The sequence below is a fragment of the Ornithorhynchus anatinus genome, chromosome X1 (genome assembly GCF_004115215.2).
Source record: "Ornithorhynchus anatinus isolate Pmale09 chromosome X1, mOrnAna1.pri.v4, whole genome shotgun sequence".
NCBI lineage: Eukaryota > Metazoa > Chordata > Mammalia > Monotremata > Ornithorhynchidae > Ornithorhynchus > Ornithorhynchus anatinus.
In genome coordinates, this window is record NC_041749.1 from 71,515,798 (window position 1) to 71,535,790 (window position 19,993).

Below are 19,993 nucleotides of genomic sequence, written 5' to 3' on the forward strand. Positions count from 1 at the left end.
TGATCTCATCTACCTTACCACTGACCCCTTGCCCATATCCTCTCTCTGGCCTGGAATTCCTTTCCCCTTCATATTCAACAGGCCATCATTCTCACCCTCCCACCCTCCCCCCACCCCTTCAGAGCTCCCCTAAAATCCCACCTCCTCCAAAAAGCCTTTCCTTATTAAACCCTCATTTCTGTTCCACCTATCCACTCAAATCTGTACCCTTTAAGCACTTGATTTTCACCCTACCTCGGGCACAAAGGTATATACCCTTAGGCTCTGCCATTTCCCCTGTCTATAATTTACTATCTCACCCTCTAGACTGTAAGCTCCTTGTGGACAAGGATCATCATCAGTAGTATTTACTGAGTGCTTACTGTGTGTAGATCACTGTATTAAACTCATTCAATCATTCAATCGTGTTTATTAAGCACTTACTGTGTGCAGAGCACTAAGTGCTTGGGAAAGTATGATACAACAATAAACAGTGATATTCCCTGCCTGCTTGATTGTGACTACTAACTCTGTTGTATTCTCCCAAGTGCTTAGTACAAACCTCTGTATACAGTAAATACTCAATAAATACCATTGATTGACTGAGAGAGAAGGCGATCTGCTTTTATTTTCAGGGTAGTGGGTTTTTTGGGTTTTTTGTTCCTGACTATAAGTACCAAGGCCAGGAACTAAGCAGTAGAGGAGAAACTCAAAAGTTATAATTGAATGCTATCTCGATTTGCAATATTCTGTGCAGGAGTCCTTAAGTTTGTGCCTTCTTCGATCAACAGAGGATATTTCAATGACATTGTGATTTTTCAAACAGATGGTACCAAACACTGTATCGTGCTGTCATGTAGTAGTGGTGGTATCTATTGTGTACCTGGTAGGTGACGGGCCATCACGCAAGGCGTTTAGGAAAGTCCATAAGAAGCATGACGGGGCCTGCCCGCAAGGAGTTTACACCATAACGGGAACCTTTCAAATCTAAAGGATGTGTCCGTGGTGCTGTTTCGGTTTCGCAGGGCAGGGAGTTATCGGTTGCTTGCTACGTAGTAGTTAAATTTCCAAGTGGAAGATGGGCCATGTTTGCCACAGGTCTGCTTCTCTGTCTTCACTGCCCAGTCATCTCTCAGGCCGCAACGCTTCCTACTTGAGAAGCGGTGTGGCCTAGTGGATAGAGCCTGGGCCTGGAAGTCCGAGGCCCTGGGTTCCAAATCCCAGCTCCATCCGTGGTGTGATTTGGGGGCTCGCCACTTTGTTTCTCTGTGCCTCAGTGGCCTCACCTGTAAAACGGGGATCAGCCCGTGAGGCCCACCCGGGGCAAGGACCGTGTCCAAACCAATTAACTTCTACCTTCCCCAATGAACCCTTAACCTTGGCCTGGGCCTTAACGGTGAAAGCTGAGAATACTCTGCACCGGCCGCCAACTCCACGCTTGGGGATATTGGGCGGATTCGGGTTCCTGCCCGGAAAGCTCGCGTCTTTCGCACTTCGCCGAGGAGATCGGCTGGAGAAAAGCTGACCCACTCCAATTCCTCTGCAGCCACGGTTTTCCCGGGTCTTTATAAGATGGCGCGGTCCTCCCATTGGCCGATAATCCACGAGCGGTTCCGCCTCTTCAGCCGCGACGCGGGCCGTACAGGGACCCGGGAGGGGAGGGGAGGGGAGAGGAGGGGAGGAGATAAAGCGAGAGGCGGAGGGGTAACCGCGTTGGTGGAGCCTGGCTTGGGTGTGAGGTAGGTAGCTATATAGGTAGGTAGGTAGGTAGGTAGGTAGGTAGGTAGGTAGATAGATAGATAGATAGAGGAGCGAGCGGAAGAGAGGATCGGAGAAGAAAAGGAAAGCGGGCGGAGGTGGGGCGGGGACGAAAGATGTGGGGTTGAGGCCATTCAGCCGAGGAGAGTTTTCTCCTCCCCTCTTTCCTTCACCCCTCTCTTCCCTCTCCCCCTCCCCCCCCACCCCTCTCTTTCCTCTCCCCCTCCCCCCCACCCCTCTCTAACGTTTCCTAGATATCCACCCGGTCCGATGGCGGCTGCTCCGGGGAAGGAGGCGCCTCCGCACACGGAGAAGAAACAGCACCTCGGCGGCGAGAGCGGTGGCGACGGCGGCCCCAGCACGAACCAGGCGGCGCCGGAGCCCAAGCTTTCCACCCAAAATGGCGGCGGCCGCAGCGCGGAGTCCGGCAGCCCCGAGGAGGTGGTGTCGGTTGCCGCAGCAGAGTGTAGGGGCGGCGGTCGCGGCGGCGGCAGTTGCCTCAGTGGCAGTAGGATCCTTGCCCAGGAGCAGCCCAAGGATCCCCTTAAGGTGGTCGCGGCGGCTCTGCCCAAAGGCCCTGAAGAATTGCCTGTTAAGCGGAACTTTCAGATCCCCAGGAAGAGCCGAGAAAAGAAAGGTTGTTCCTTCCTTCCCCACCCCCTTCTTCTCCATCTTTTCATAAGCGTCCTCTTCTCCCCCCCCCTTTCCCTCTCTCTGCCCCCCTCTTCCCCTCGCTCGCCACACTCTCCACACACCCACACGCACGCATGCAGACTTCGCCTTCTTCCTCACCCTCTCAAACCAGCACCCAGATTATCTAGCTGGAGGCGAGGTGAGTGGGAGTGGAAACGTGTGGTACAATCCATTTTACCTCTCCGCTCCCCCTTCCTATCGGAGTTGGATATAGTGCAGGGTTAAAACGAGTAAATAAAGCCAGCGATCTCCGAGAGGGAAGATGATTCTGATCCACCCTTCTCTCTCTCTTTCCCCCGAAAGCAGAAGCTGGTTTGTCCTCTTCAAGATGCTTTTGAGAAGTGTCTCTGGTTTGTGGGAATTATTTTTTTTCCCCTCCCAAATCCGTTTAAAGGGAGGACTTTGAGTCTTATCCTTCTCTTATCGGGAGACCCTTCAGTACTTTTCTACTTGGGATTTGCTTGATGTCAACATCTCCCATATGTTCGAAGTCTTTGCCCACTGGTAGGTCCGTAGGATTCGTGAACCCCCGCCGTTGCCATCTCAGTTCATTTCCATATAGGTACGTCAATTCTTGAAGAGGTTTATATGAGCAAGAGTATGGACCGATTGACTTGGTTGGTCATTTCCTTTTCCATCTTCGGTTAGGCTGCCTTTCCTTTAGAACAACTCACAAGAATGGAAAGGTAGGTTCATTCATATTGCAATAATTTCTCCTGGAAAAACTAGCCATTGACCATTTGCAGAGTCAGCTCACGCTTACTGCAGAGAACGAGGTTGGCAGAAATCACCCGTTGGTCATTCTTGAAGTTCATCTGATGGCAAGATTTCTGGTTTTAAAATGGCACCCCTTTGGGTTTGTACCCAGAGAAACAGAAACATTTGCCTTAACCGCGTATTTACCAAGGATCATGCTATAAGAATCGATTGATATGGGCCTGTCTTTTATGTTGTGCCTTCTAAGAACCTACTTAGGCTATTGATGCGCTGGCGATCCTCTAATTTCTCTTATGGGATTATTCCCTACAGTTCTCTACTCATTTGTTCCTTCTAATTTAAGCTTCCAGTGAGGCTTATTCTCTCCCTACTCCCACCGTATTCTTTCTCTAGGAAACTCTTCCTATCTGCCGTGGTTTAAGACTGACTTCTGTCAAAGCTTTATTTGGCAGTCTTTCATGAATAATTAGAAAATAATGGGATTTTTGCTCAGTAGATCATAGGAAGGGCTGTTTTATCTTTAATCTTAGTTTAAATTGGTCCTGGGAGCTTGAAACAAGGTTTTACATGCATGGAATGAAAAAGAGGAACTGCTTGATTTTGTTGAAGCAGAGCTGTTGGCCATTTTGGGACTCCGTTTTCTTATGTGCCTTGATCCATAGACTATAAACTAAGCCAGCACGTGCCCTCTTGGTAATTGGATGAGACCTATGGAAAGCCTAAATTTTGGAAACTGGTAGAAATAGGGTAAACTGGTTTCCCAGCTACCTGTATTGCGAAAAACAGTTGATTTGTTAGGAGTATCTTCCATGGGACTTGAAAGTAAGAAACATCTTGACCATTTAGGATTCCTGAAGATCCTAGAAGATGATTTTGGAAGACTTAAAGGCATTGACTTCATTGCTTTAAGCAAGTATCAGGCTTATTAGCTGAATTCCGCATTTGAAAAAAGCCTGTCTTAGTCACAGGATGACAATGGTTCTTCTTTTTAACTTCCTAAACACAGTTACTGTTTCAGTCCACTCCCAAGTGGCTGGCTGCATTTTACTCTCGAATGAATGTTTCGTGTATATAAAGAACTTTAGAAGCCTTTAGGATGAAATATATACTTTTAATACTAGGTAGTTTATTAAAAACTTTATTGAAGCCTCTTGACTTTTAGGCGTAAGTACCTCTAAAATCCATGGAATTAACAAATTGGAAAAATCCGAAGACTGATTTCCATGGCCACTTTCTACTTTTAAACTGAAACGTGAAATAGAAATATGTTCAAAAGTATCTTTGTCGCTATTTATCAGGAGGGTCCAAAATGAGCTATTTAAATAACACAGTTCTTTTGTAACTGTGGTGCGTGGAAGTTTGGATTTTTTTTTTTAACATTTTAACCATAATATCCAGATTCTTGAAAGTGTGGTTTTAAATGAATAAATTAAGAATGGAAGCAATTGAGGGATTATGTAATCTGAGATCTTCTTGGCAACTCTTTAGAGGCTCTTCTCCTTGGGGAAATCTAATTTCCAAATTTGTCACGTAGTGTCAGATGCTTTATTTCTCCTGTATAGGAGAAAGATGTAAGGAAATTAAGTGGGACATTTTAACCAAAATTTTTAAGTTGTGAAGAGCTATCATATTCTTCCTAAATGACAGCTGTTCAAGTAGTGCAATGACCCATTGACTAGGGTAGAATTTTTATTAAGGTACCATTTGATCTATCTGAAGTTGGATCTTGTTCAACATGGTCACTGAGTTCAGTCCTGATCAATTGTTTTTTTTTTTTGGTCAACTTAATGAGTAACAACTTGATAAGAAAGAAACTGTTAGAATTTAAAACTGAGTGCACTATCTCAACATCCTGACCTGAGGTCACTAAAAATCCCAATTATCTCATCTTGGAAGTGACGTGGCCAAATAGTGGGGTCTAAATCATGCTTAATTTGCCAGTAGTTTTATCTGGATGCAGTAGTTTCTACTTGTGTAACGTAATATTGATGGTATTTGTTAAGCGCTGAAGCGCTTTTCTAAATGTTGGATAGGTAGAAGCTAATTAGGTTGGACACGGTCCTTGGTCCACCTGGGGCTCACAGTCTTTATCCCCATTTTACAGATGAGGTAACTGAGGCCCAGAGAAGTGGCTTGCCCAGAGGTCACACAGCATACAAATAGCAAAGGCAGGATCAGAACCCAGGTCCTTCCGACTCCCAGGCTCGTGCTCTGTCCACTAGGCCATGCTACTTCCCCGTGGTCCTCATCCTCGCTGATAAAGGTGCTTCTGCATTATTTCTCTTTGAGGACGTTAAAGCATAATGGCCCTCAGGTAAAGAATTAACCACGGTACTTATAAGAGGTCTTTTAAAATAAAGAAAAACCTTTAATAGTTACAGAATGCATTGATAGCGTATTGAGGTAGGAGATCATTTGTTGACCCGGCCTGCTAGGTTTAATCAAGGAACCGTTTTTTAAGAATCTTAGAAGAAGACTTAACCATAATTACACTGGCCCCTTTTTTGATTAACAGTAGGAAATATCTGGTGTGTGAACATCCAAAAGGAAGGACTCTGTAGGCTAATCTGATACATTTGTGAATTATGCAATCACTCTAGGCTATGTGGCACTTTTAGTCACCATCTACAGACTAAAGCTAGAATACCTACAAAGGGCCACATGCTGAATTTACATGATTTTATCCACTATTGGAATCTCCAGTTCACTTCTTAATGAGTTCAAGTTGTGCCCATCACAGTTTTATTACATGTAGATTTCATTAAAAAAAGGACATATACCTCTTTTTGGGAAGGTAGCTCTGAATTTTCTATTTAATAAAATGCTTTAATTTGACTTAATGATTGTATTATTGGCCTTGTTTCTTGCAGTAAAAGGTAGCACTCAGTTTACTATCAACAAGTAATTTTCAAGATTCCAAGTAACAAGCTATTTTGAGTTTTTTGGGGGGCCAGGATTCACTAGTTTTGGTTTCCTTTATTTTTAAATGCAACTCCTCGATCTGAGACCGAGTAAATTGGTAATGGAAAATATAGTTCTATGTACTGGAAATATTTTTGACTACATACCTTCCAGTTCTTTCAGAAATAGTTAGTTGTCCTTTGAAGATGATGTCCCCGACAGTTAAGTGTCCCCACGAGTGCAAGTTTGGCAGAAAAGACTGAGATTTCCAACCACATTGTGCACACATAAAGATACTCCCTTGGGCTGATGAATTTGCAATGACTAGAAGAGCAGTCAAAACACTTTACTATTCGGTAGATGTTTTTCATTAGTGGACACTTTTTTTGTTCTGCACAACGTGGATATCTGGGGTGAGATATATATATATATATATATATATTTTTTTTATATAGAATGTTAGAATGTTGTGAACTACTGCCAGGCACACTTACGGATAATCGTGGCGGTGAGGTTGACCTTTTTGAAAGCCTTCAGTTGATTAGTCAAGACCCTGGGAACAAATCCTGTCTTTTAGGAAATTGCCATGCCCTCCTCAATAATCGTATGGATGATTGATTCCTGATATCTTTTTTTAATACTGCTACTTTCAAATTGGCTCAGTATAGACAATTTAACACTTCATGAATGACTAAACTGATGTAATAGTTCTAGGTATTGAAGATACTCAAGAGTTGAGATGTTTTGTGGGTTTTGAAGGGTTTTTTGAGGGAACAGGTAGATTGGGGAACACTTTCCCTGTCAAAGTATGATGATACTTTGTAATGGAAGATAGGTCTTCTAAGCCCAAATCTTTGGCTTCTGTATCCTTTCTGGGCCTAATTCTGCCAAGTTGTACCATGCAGATGTTGTCATCCATCAGTTGATGGTATTTATTGAGCGCATACTTTGGACAGAGCACTGTATTAAGCCTTTGGGAAAATGCAGTATAGTCGGTAAACCTGATCCTTGACCTTAAGCCCTTGAGAAAATACAATATATTTCGTAAATCCAATCCCTGACCTTAAGGAGTTTGCAGTGTAGTGAGGAAAACAGATACTAAGATAGGTTTCAAGGAGGGAAACAACATAAAAAGAAACCTAAAGGGTTAGTCTAGTGTTTAATTCTCACCATTGGTTAACTGGTGGAAGTGCTGGCATGCTTTGACCTCAAAGTGTATATTGCACTTAATCTTAAATGATCTTGCTTTAAAATTTACAATCTGTATCATTTACAATAAATCTCATTCAATCTAACATGTTTACAGTTATTTGATGTAAGTGCTACGATTTGATAAACCACCTCAATCTGAGCCATCTAGAAATAACTGAAGGATTTGTGTGATCTGAAACTGACTTAAATGCATAAACCATTAGATTTTTTCATTCTATTTTGGCAGCATGTTAGCGCTGAATCTGTGAACAGTTTTGGTTTTTTTGTTAGTTTTCAGCCCTAAGTACCGTGTTCTCAAGTAGCTTGGCCTAGTGCATTGAGCACAGACCCGGGAGTCATAAGGACCTGGTTCTAATCCAAGCCTCGTCACTTGTCTGCTGTGTGACCATGGGCAAGTCACTTCAATTCTCTGTGCCGTAGTTCCCTTATCTGTAAAATGGAGATTAAGATTGTGAGCCCCATGTGGGACCTATGTCCAAACCTGATTATCTTGTACCTACCCCAGTGCTTGGAACAGTGCCTGGCCCATAGTAAGCACTTAACAAATACCATAAAAAACCAAAAAACTTGATAATTTGTGACAATCCAATAAGTAGTTGCACTTCTTGAAGTACAGAAGTAATCCAGAAAACATTATTACAAAATAGCTTGAAAATCGCAAATAGCTCTGTTCCGATTTGTAGTTTACTGGCTACCGAATTCACTTACTGAATATAGTTAAACCGGTATATATTCCAATTACCATACTAGCATATAAATTGAGGGCTCCGGTTAAAAAGTAGTATTTTAGAGGACTACATTCTCAAAATGTATAATGAATGTATGCCTCACTGAATGGCATAGAAACCCACTTCTCTTTCTTGGAAAGAAGTATAAGTGGATAAAGTGATCTATGTACAATTTCCTCATTCTCAATATCAATCATAATTAATCATAATCAGTAATTTAAAGGTAGGAAAATACTTAAGCATTCCTTATGTATTATGAAAACAGTTTTCTCAGGCATGAAAATAAAGTCCAGCATAAAGGTTCTTCTGGATTCTTTTGGTATATAGAGAAGTTTTCCCATTGGGAATTTGTTTTTGCTATCTATAGCAAATCTCAGTTTTCCCAAATTTAGCCTGTTAGAATAGAATCTAGCAAAAACCTATTAGATGGTCTATGACACTGTACTATTTCAGGATGCATTTGTTAGTGTGGACATCCTGGCTTAATTTTTAGAGTTTGGGTAGAATGACATGTTCCAGAATGCATTTGTTAACGTGGACATCCTGGCTTAATTTTTAGAGTTTGGGTAGAATGACATTTTTGACTTTTCTGTAGCACTGGAGATGGGCTTATACCCACTAAGCCTTTAAAATGTCCGTTTGAGATGACGTCTCTTCTGATTACAAGGAATAACTCAGGATATTGGTGTTAATACCATCACAACTTAAGAGAATTGAGCAACTGTCCTAAATATAAAAGGTTACTGAACTGCCCCCATTCACGGTTAGACCAAATTGTCTACTCTGTGACCTTGGGCAAGTCACTTACCTTCCTGTTACCTCATCTGAAAGTGGGGAGTAATGCTGTGAGTCCCATGTGGGCCATGGACTGTGAGCTTGTTGTGGGCAGGGAATATATCTACCAACTTTATATTGTGCTTTCCCAAGCACTTAATACAGTGCTTTGCACACAGCACTCAATAAATACACTTAAGTGATGTCCAATGTGATTAGCTTGTATCTACTGCAGTCTTTAGTGCAGTGCCTGGCACGTAGTTCAGGGCCTGGAGTTTAACAAATACCATAAAAAAATGTCTAGGATGTCTGTCTTGTTTAAATCAAGTTATTTAAACAGGAAATATTTCATAAAACAAAGAACGGGGTGAAACGGAATCTCCAGCGGAGGAAATGTTTGTCCCCTAATTCTTCTCTGTTCTCCTGAAACTTCTTCCGACTGTTTTAGTAGTCTACCCTTTTCAGCCTCAAATTAAAGGGGCATGCCTCTGTCTGTTTCAATGGGACTCTATGAAGCCAGAAAAAAAAATTCTCAGCTACCTGAACAAAATAAAAATATTTTGGAATCATGTGGGCAACCTGCACTTACCTTAAAATTATAAGAGTGATAGTATTTATCCAAATGTAGTTTGTGTCACTCTCATTGAGATTAATATTGCAGATATCCCCTAAAGTATGGTAATAATCCAGTCTTTTTAATAGGGTTAAAACAGTGGTCTTTGCTGATTGAAACAATTACTAGGGTCTGCTTTAGCATGGTTTTATAGTGTGAGGCAATTGCTAGTGCCCAGAAAGCACTCAACACTTTAACTGGTCATGCTCCCATTTTTGTTTTATCTGGGACAGAATCACATAACTAAATTGATTGTTGACTACTTTTTGAGGCAGGAATTTACACCAGTGAGCTTTTTTAGTATAACTTCCTAAATCAATTAATCAGTGGTATTTTTTGAGCATTTACTATGTGCAGAGCATGGTACTGAGGGCTTGTAAGAGTGTAATACAACAGAGTTGGTAGACCCGATTCCTGTCCACAAGGCACTTGCAGTTTAGAGGGGAAGACAGACATTAATATAAATAAATTGTGGATATGAACGTAAGTGCTGTGGGGCTGAGGGTGGGGTGAATATCAAGTGCTTAAAAGGTACAGATCTAATTGCAAGGGTGACGGAGTAGGGGAATTGAGGGCTTCGTCAGGGAAGTCCTATCGGAGATGTGATTTTAATAAGGCTTTGAAGGTGGGGAGAGTGGTGCTCCATATATGAATAGGGAGTGAGTTCCACATCGGGTGGAGGACGTGGGTAAGGGGTGGGCAGTAAGATAGACAAGATTGAGGTACAAGGACTAAGTTGGCATTAGAGGAGTGAAATTCATTCAATAGTATTTATTGAGCGCTTACTATGTGCAGAGCACTGTACTAAGCGCTTGGGATGAACAAGTCGGCAACAGATAGAGACAGTCCCTGCCGTTTGTGTGGACTGGGTTGTAAACAGCATGGCGTAGTGGATAGACGCGGGCCTGGGAGTCAGAAGGACCTGGGTTCTAGTCCTGGCTCCACCACTTGTCTGCTGTGTGATCTTGGGCAAGTCACTTCACTTCTCTGTGCTTCAGTTCCCTCATCTGTAAAATGGGGATTAAGACTGTGAGCGCCATGTGGAACAGTAACTGTCCAACCTGATTACCTTGTGCTTAGAATAGTATTTGGCACATAAATGGCATTATTATTATATAAGTGAAGTAAGGTGTGAGGGGGCAAGTTAAGTGCTTTAAAGCTGATGATATTTGAGTCCTTACTGTGTGTAGAGAGCACTATACAAAACAATACTGAAGTGTTTTATTTTGCTCCCCTCTCCTTGCCCAGAATTTTAAAGTGCCTAATACTAGTTTTGAATATTTGAAAACATTTTGTTTAAAGGGTATAAATGATTTTATACTCCTACTGAGAGCTCACCTCCTCCAAGAGGCCTTCCCAGACTGAGCTACCCCTTTTCCCTCTGCTCCCTCTCTGCCCCCCCTCCCCTCAGCTAAGCCCCCTTTTCCCCCCCTTTTCCCTCTGCTCCTTCTCTACCTCCCCCTTTCACCTTCCCTCAGCTAAGTCCCCTTTTCCCCCCTTCCCTCTGCTCCTCCCCCTGTCCCCCTCCCCTCAGCACTGTGCTCATACGCTCATTTGTATATATTTTTATTACTCTATTTTGTTAATGAGATGTACATCCCCTTGATTCTATTTATTGCTATTATTTTTGTCTGTCTCTCCCCAGATTAGACTGTAAGCCCGTTAATGGGCAGGGACTGTCTCTGTCGCCGAATTGTACATTCCAAGTGCTTAGTACAGTGCTCTGCACATAGCGCTCAATAAATACTCTTGAATGAATGAATGAATTTTTAAAAATTGTATTGGCTTACTTTTGAAGACAGAAACATGAGAAATTGACTCAATTTAAATGTTTGCCTTTTTTTCTGTCATTTTAATGAGTGCCTCTGTATTTCATTATTTTCATGGTATCTTCACTGTTTCTTGATCTTCCTCCCCAACCCCATGATCAAAACTAATTAATTTGAAAAAGGTTGGGTCCTGAAAAACAATGAATTCATTTCAGCTGTAAAAAAAAAAACAAACTTTGGAAAATAGAAAACAAGAATTTGAATTCAACTTTCATCTCCTATATAGTAAGGATTTCAAGTGATTGAGAAGGAAGTGCAACATTTTATGTTTTGAGAGTTGGGTAGTGTAGTAGGATTTCAGTAATGATTTTAAAAAAAGAACATCTTTGTTCACGTACTTGGGTTTATCCTCTAAACTAAGCTTGTTTTGGGCAGGAAATATGCCCACCAGCTCTGTTATATTGTACTCTCACAAGCACTTAATAGAGGCCTCTGTACACAGCACTCAGTAAGTGCCATCAATTGACTGATTTTAGTGTCAGTATGAACTCTGGTAACTAGAGATGAAAAAATTTGCATAGTAGGCCAGTGTTCAAAAACACCGTTTGTGTACAAATGATTCTTTTTTTCTTTACGCTATCCTGCTTTAATGATTTAGGAGTGTGCACCATATTGAAATATATTTGATTTCTCCAACTGGTTCATTTTCTACTATGTTAAGCATTTAATGCATTGTTATAGATGCATTTGTTCATTTCTTGTTTCCTTTATCTGAAAGGGCCAGCTCGATGCAAATGTTCTCTTGAGTTTCTGTACCTGTTAAATACTCAATTGAAACTCTCATTTTCATAGCCATTTAGATGTTGCTTATAACAAAATTTAAGCAGTTTTAGAAAAGACAGCCCCTTTTTACATTGTGTAAGGCCTTTTATATTTTTTAGGATGAAGATCTTCATTTATGAGGGTGAAGAGGGGACAGGATGTGCATTGTGGAGTGTTGGGGGAGGACTTGGAGGAGACCTAACAGGCCAGAATGTCACCATTTGGGGACTTTTAAACCTTGATTGAAAATGCTCAGATGTCAGACCTAAGATGAGTGAGGTTGGGAGTCCAGCTCTTGAAACTGCGTGAGGTGGGCGATTGTTCCCATTGGCACTTATGGGGGTGGGTTAAATTTTGAATTGAAATATATTGCAGTGTTTGAAATTTAGCTGCCAATGGGGAATAGTCTTTTCAAAATTATATATGTAGCTAGCATCACCTGTTATGTTGTTACCAGCAACTGTTTGGGGAGTGTCAAAATTATTCATCTCTTAACATCTGAAAGCCATTGTTAAAACTTTGCAATAAAAGCAAAGCAGCTATCATTGTAAAATGTACAAGTGTAGGGGTGGTTACTTACAAAGTAGATGTAATACAGTACTGACCGCTTAATAACCACTACCTGGAAATACAGTTAACTTCAGATTTTCCAGTTTGGGTGAACCAGAAAGTAGAAAAACACCTCTCCTGCTGAAGTTAGGAAGGTCATTGGCTCAAGTGCTCCCCCAAGTCTCTGCCATCCAATTCTTTTGTTGCAGGCTGGCAATTTTTTTTGGTTTGCATATGCCGCCTTAACAGAAGATGCAGTGATAGGTTGGAACGAGTAAACGTACAGCCTTTGCCATGAGAGCTGTGGCATTGAACAAGGCTGGATATCCCAATTTCTGCTCACCATTGCAATTCTTGTAGAGGAGGCCAGGAAATTCTTGGCTTGGGTGCCCTTCTCTGCACCGACTCCTAGTGGGAAGAACATGGACAATCCACATTGTAGGTGAACCACACCTACATAATCAAGAGTATGTAATTCTTCTCCTGCTCAAACGAGATGTTAAAATTTAGCAAAAGTTCTTGGTGGCCAGAAAGGCATTGTGGGACCCACAGTTATGGCCACGTGTTACACACCCAAAGACCATCTTTGTTTTGCTCCTCTTGCTTTTGCCTTGCCGCAGTCATCATGAAGCTTCTGCTCCAATACAGCTCTTTCTTTTTGATTGCACTGTGTCATCCTGGCTTGAATGCAGCAGCTGACTCCCAGTTTTCAGCTGAAATGCAACATAGGTTTTCTAAATTGAAGTGTTTCCACTGTCCACCTTGCTTTTATTTTCCCAATTTCAGCTCACTTTTTAGCAGCCATTTGGGTAACCTCTATTGAAGTGAGCATAGCTTCAGTAGTAGACCTACTTGGTTCTAGGAATTTGTTGCTTATGATCCTGTCTTGCCTTTTGATGTTGAGTATAGCCTGTAAGTGACATCGATGGAATTGCTTGAGGAATTGGGTGTGACATCGGTGAGGAGTATAGGTCTCATAATGGTAAAGAAAGTTGGATGACACTACAGCTGTATAGGTCTTTAGTTTGGTATGAAGCCCATTGTTTCGTTGCCACCACCCTGGTTAACAGCTTCAGAGGGTGCACTGACCCTTCTTGATTTGGTCTGTTCTATCATTGGCCATTGTGCTGCTCAGCTAGCAGAATTTTGTGACAGTGTTGCAAATGTAGACTTTCAGTTGTGTAGAGCTTCCTTGGTGCGGGCTGAATTTGGGTGTTCTTTACGTTTGTCTTCAAGCCAACATCTGGTTGGTTTGATGAAGTGGCCTAATCAATGAATAGCATTTGGGAACTTATTCTGTGTAGAGCACTAGAGAGTAGAATTGGTAGATTCAATCCCTGCTCTCAAGAAGCTTTAAAATTTGGTGGACTAGGTCTTCCTGCTTGTGTATCTTAAGGGTGCAATCATCTGTGTGCAGCAATTCTTGCCTGATTTTTGTCTTGGACTTCAGATGATGCAATCAGTCTGAGTTGGAAAAGTTTTCCAGAGGAGTGGAAGCATATTTTCATGCTTGGATCTTCTCTTCTGTTGCAGTGTTCTGTATGACTGTGTCAAATCAACTGGACCAGAGAAAGGTCTACTATGTACCTCACTGGCAATGGGGAGTGGATCAGACAAGGCACTCCTTGGCTCTGACATGGCCAGCCATCCCATCATGAAGTTTATGCATACTCTTTTTTTGTTGTATTCTCCCAGGCGTTTTGTACACTGCTATGACCACAGTAAACACTCAATACCGTTTGAGAAGCTGCGTGACCTAGTGGAAAGAGCACGGACCTGGGAGTCAAAGGACCTGGATTCTAATTCCAGCTCCGCCACTTGTCTGCCGTTTGACCTTGGGCAAGTCACTTCTCTGTGCCTGTTACCCCCATCTGAAAAATGAGGATTTAGACTCTGGGCCCCATGTGGGACGTGTCCTGTGTCTGACCTGATTAGGTTGTATCTGCACTTAACAAATACCATTTAAAAGTCCCAGCATTTTAATTAATTTTGAAGGCAGCCAAATTTACTAAGCTATTTCCAGAGTCCAGAACTGCTGATGGTGTCGAATGCTATCTTATGGTCTGTGAAAAATTTTCTGTACCTGACATGCTGTAAAGATTACGCCCAGGGTGCCAAACTGGTCTGAAGCACATTGTGATTCCGGGAGTGGGCATCAACAATACTTTCAATAGCTAATCCAGGAGTATTCTGTTTAGGGGGCTTCCAGCAGTGTAGAGTATTGTAATGCTTTCTTAGTTGCCACATTCTGATCTTTCACCCAGTCTCGAGAAAAGTGCAAAGCACTGTTCTAATCGCTGGGGAGGATACAAGGTGATCAGGTTGTCCCTTGTGGGGCTCACAGTCATAATCCCCATTGTACAGATGAGGTCACTGAGGCACAGAGAAGTGAAGTGACTTGCCCAAAATCTCACAGCTGGCACGTGGCAGAGCCAGGATTAGAACTCACGACCTCTGACTCCCAAGCCCAGGTTCTTTCCACTAAGCCATGCTGCTTCCCTAGACTGTAAGCCCGTTGTGGGCAGGGAACGTGTCTGTGAAATCTATTATTGGACTCGCCCAAACCCTCAATACAGTAATCTGCACACAGTTAAGTGCTTAATAAATATGACTGATTCTTGAAGATGATGATGGCATCTTTGAGATCTTGTGGCATCTCCTCAGTGTTCCTTATGTTGAGGAAGATTAAGGGTTTAAGCAGAGTGTCCCCTGCATGCTTGTACATCTCAGCAAAGGGTGCCCTCTCCATGGTTCTGACTGTGTGTTGAGTTCCTCAGTAGCTGGGTGATGTGCCATGCTTTTTCACGTTGGCACGTGTTCAGTGTTTTGCAGGACCTCATCTTCAGAGCGTGTTGAGAAGGATATTAAGGAGGGATGACAACAACATTTTATCTGTGATGAGGCTGAAACCGCCTTCAGAGGCACTATAATAGCACATACAAACACATGTAACTTTTAATGACATGTTGAAGTGTTTGGTGATAGTTGGCATAGCCTTGGATCTCTTCTGCTTTGGCATCTCACCTGCCACCTGTCAAACTTGTTCCTTATCTTGATTGGCATTTTGCAACATGCGTTTCTGTATGCCTTGCTTTTGTCTGTCGGGAGGTAGACTGCCAAGTGATTTTGATGCCGTACTTGTTTTGGTACAAGTACACTTTTTATCCTTTCAGATGTTTGTAGTAAACTCAGCAGCTGTTTAGTAGATCGTATTATGGAGAACTGTCTATGCCCTGTTTATACTGGAGATTGGGGTTAGTTTCCTCTTTGAAATGGCTATTGCAGTTTTGCTGCAGAGCTCCTTGTGGAAGTCATTTTCCACGAGGCTGTATATCTGTCTTGGTAGTTGGAAGAGGTTGTACACTCAGTGGGAGCTAGGAGCTTATCAGAAGATGTTCCCTTGGGCACTCTGCTCCATTCACGGCTGCTGTAACCCACACATCCTTGAGGTCCCTCAGCTCTGTTTTGATATAGTTGATGAGAGGCCACTGTTTAGATTGTGGATGTTGGCAGGATGCTTTCCTTTCATTAGGCAGGTAGAAGATGGTGTTTAGTGATCACAGGATAGTGTGCAGGTGCATTCATCCACCAAGAATAGGCCACTGTTGTTATGCCATTCCTCTGCAAGCTGGTGACTTTCTTCCACGTTTGGAGCTCACTACCATCTCTCACCTTAGATTGCCCATTTTACGTAGTTTATTAGTTATCAAGCTGATGATATTTTGGAGATGTCTTTCTAAGGCTTTGTCAAATCATTCTTCATCGCCACTCATCAGTGTGGGCATATGAACTGACAAAGGTGGCAAAGTGCTTTTGTTTTATGGGTGGGATAATGTTATCAGATGGTCACTTATACCTCTGGGTAGATTTGGAAGGCCTGATCGAAGTGAATGTTTGCCAATCCCTTGATAGCCATTGTTCTGAACAGACTCCAAAAGGACTGTGAGTTGCCTTTCATTCAGTAGTCTAGTTTTTCTTCGTGCTGTGGAATTGACGCAGCTTGTGAACTGACCAGGTACCATCAGTGCTTCTGTTCTTAGAGGGCAATGTCTGTTTTCATTGTCCTGTAATTGCCTGATCTTCCACAATGCCATGGTTATTTCCTTAAAAGTTTATGGTATAATGAAGTGCGTGCTAATAATGAGTTTGGCTGTTCAGAATAGCTGCTGAGTCGATTGCATGTCTGTGATTAAAGTCACAAGTCAAATGCAGTATTACATCTCCTTTCTGCATCATATGTGTACTTGGATCAGTGACCTTTGGACATTTTGTTATTCACCTCACCCCAACCCCACAGTATTTATTTACATATCTTCAAATTATACATAAATTGCTTTTTCATATTAATGTCGATCTCCCCCTCAACACTGTAAGCTCGTTATGGGCAGGGAACATTTCTGCTAATTCTTTTGTACTGTACTCTCCCAAGTGCTTAGTACAGTGCTCTGACCATAGTAAGTGCTCAATCAATACCATTGATGGATTGCATCCACAAAATGCTTGGGACAGTAAAGCCTGGCACTGGCCAGAAGTTTTGGAGCTCACGTTGGTCCAAACCTAGTGGGCTTTTTAAAAAATATCAGGATCTTGCTTGATCATAACCTAAGATTCTAACGCTTGCCTCTGTGACTGGTCCAACATTTAGAGGAATCACTGTCAAGTTAAGTGTCCTCAGTATTGTGGCTGGGTGCACAACCCAAAGTATTTCTGATGCCAGTGTAATATGTCAATTCAGGTGGCAGGAATCTAGGAACTGTTCATGTAAATTTGCCTTTAGCACACTTCCTCCATTCACAGGGGGCAAGAGGACCTCATTTTCCTTAATCCTTGATTCATGGGAAGAGATTTTGTAGGTAGTGATGGCTGGAATTTTGGGTATTTGGCTTCCAGATTCACAATAGCTATTCTATTTAATCTTTCTTCCTTAGATCCCTCCAGGTTTTTTTCTTTAAAAGCAAAAACAATCCCCTCCCCTAATTTAAAACCCCGATTTTAAAACTCAAAAACCCGAAAAACCCCAAAGAACTAAATAACCCAGTGTCTCCTGAATTCCCTTAACCATGAAATAAGTTTGAGGGGTGGGGCATCAGATGAGTAGAAATAAACACCCACCCAAGCATAAAGCAATTGTTAAAATGAATATTTTTCAAACTCCTGATAATTTTTTTTTCCAGCACTGTTTCAACCTCTTACTGCAGGTTCTCGAGAGTTCGACGATGTTCTAAAAATTCTGCACTCCTCTTACCTTGAGCCAGGTTCAGTGGCTAACTTTAACTATAAACGAGCAAGCTTGATTCATAATGAGCTTTTGGAAAAGGAGGTGAGTTTTTAATTGCTGCTTAAAATTCAATCAATTAATCGTATTAGAGCGCTGACTGTCTGCAGAGCACTGTACTGAGCATTTAAAAGAGTACAGTATAATAGAGTTGGTAGACACATTTCCTGCCCACAGTGAGCTTATAGTCTAGAGGAATAATTACGGTTTTTGTTAAGCACTTAATATGTTCCAAACACAGTATTAAATTTACCTAGCTAATAGACATTTGTGAGCCCAGGGCCCCTGACATCTTTGCCTCATGAATAGTAATGGTAATAATAATGTAATTTATTAAATGCTTACTATGTGCCAGGCACTGTACTAAGCACTGGGATGGATACAAGCAAATTAAGTTGGACACAGTTCCTGTGCCACATTGCCTTCAGTTAAGGAAACTGAGGCACAGAGAAGCTAAATGACTTGCCCAAGGTCACACAGCAGGCAAATGGTGGAGCCAGGTTTAGGACTCACGTCCTTCTGAGTCCCAGTTCTAGGCTCTATCCACCAGGCCACACTGCTTGAAATAAGAAAATTGATATTTACCTGTTATTTTCCAGGCTGTTTAAAAATATATGCTATGTCAACTGGCCCTTTGAACCTGGAAGATTAAAATTATAGGTCTGCACATAGCTCTAATCTGTCCAGTTGTATTCCACTGTGGCAGTAAGTGATACACACATGACCCCCTTGTAGCTTTTATTATCGCATGTGAATATGGAAAATATATTAGAGAATCATCGAGTTGAAAATGATGAAAATCTCTTAAATTTCACATTTATAGAGACAGTAAAGAAGTTACTATAAATTAAGGTCCTCCTTTAACGTGAAGGCAAGACTAACTTTGAAGCTATTAAAGACTTTATTTTATAATAGTTCACAGAAAAACGGAGAGAGCTGAAATTTGATGGGCGTCTAGAAAAAGAACTTGTAGAATCCTATGCGTTTCTGATGGTTGATCGGCCTCAGGTGAGAACACCTACTTAATAAAATTTAGACTCTATGCATTGTATTTAGTATTTTTTAAAAATTGCATTAAATGCTTACTGTGTGCCAGGCACTGTACCAGGCACTGGGGAAGATACAAGCCAATCAGGTTGCACACGGTCCCAGTCCCACATGGGGCTCACAGTCTTAATCCCCACTTTACAAATGAGGTAACTGAGGCCCAGAGAAGTTAACTGACTTGCCTAAGGTCACACAACAGACAAGTGGAAGAGCCAGGATTAGAACCCAGATGCTCTTTCCACTAGGCCACGGTGCTTCTTGGGTGCAATTTTGAATTGTCTTAGACTTAATAGACCTTTATAAAGCTCGGAGAATTATATCCATTAATTACACTTATTTCGCATCGCTAAATGAAGAAGTTTACAGGGATAATCAGTTTTTCTAAGTTCACAACTTTCCTTGGGCCAAAGTTCGAAGAAATTATAATCTTTGAGATTTGATGTTTCTCTGAAGTTACTAACCCATGGTGTGGATGCTAGAGATGATACACTAAGCTCTTCACACCAGTTTTTGTTTTAGGTTAATCGATCGATCAGTGGTATTTATTGAGCGCTTACTGTGTGCAGAGCACTGTCCTAAGTGCTTGGTAGAGTACAGTACAAGAGTTTGTAGACTCGTTCTCTTCCCATAACAAGGGGGATTCAGACATCAATAGAAATAAATAATTTATAATATATAGGTGCTGAGGGTGGGGTGAATATCAAGTACTTAAAGGGTACAGTTCCATGTACGTAGGTGATGCAGACAGAGAGGGAGTAGGGGAAATGAGGGCATAGTTGGGGAAGGCCTTTTGGAGATGTGCTTTTAATAAGGTTTTGAAGGTGAAGAGGGTGACGATCTGTCTTTCATGAAATAAGACGGTGATGGGCCCTTTCTTTGGCTCTTGCAGTCATCTTGAAAACAAAAAGGAGCCCTAGAGCTGGAGAAGTGAAAACTCCAGGCCTCTGGGGCTCTGTGACCCTTATCGCTGGCTCAGGGTCATGCCTGGCTGGCTATTCTTGGGTTTGTCCAGTTGCTTTGTCTTATGCCATGACCCTTGAATTCGGTGCTGCTGTTCTGGTCCCCCTCACTTGGCTTTACTTTGATGGCACAGCACTGCGTGGAACTTCAGCAGATGGTACAGGCTACCAGCGGTGTTGAAACCCATTGACTGTGC

The 19,993-nt window shown here is 42.0% G+C and overlaps 1 protein-coding gene across 5 annotated transcripts in view; it reads left to right on the forward strand.

Annotated features, from left to right (window-relative positions):
• Nucleotides 1–1,654: 1,654 nt before the first annotated feature.
• The window catches only part of TASOR (transcription activation suppressor), a 61,922-nt gene continuing 43,583 nt past the window's right edge, over nt 1,655–19,993 (forward strand). For all 5 annotated transcript variants that reach the window (XM_029050542.2, XM_029050544.2, XM_029050543.2 and 2 more), the window contains exons 1-4: nt 1,655–1,718; nt 1,992–2,374; nt 17,690–17,835; nt 18,706–18,798. In XM_029050542.2, coding sequence (XP_028906375.1) covers nt 2,008–2,374; nt 17,690–17,835; nt 18,706–18,798 — 606 coding nt within the window. In that variant the 5' untranslated portion in view covers nt 1,655–1,718; nt 1,992–2,007. The remainder of the gene's footprint in view (nt 1,719–1,991; nt 2,375–17,689; nt 17,836–18,705; nt 18,799–19,993) is intronic.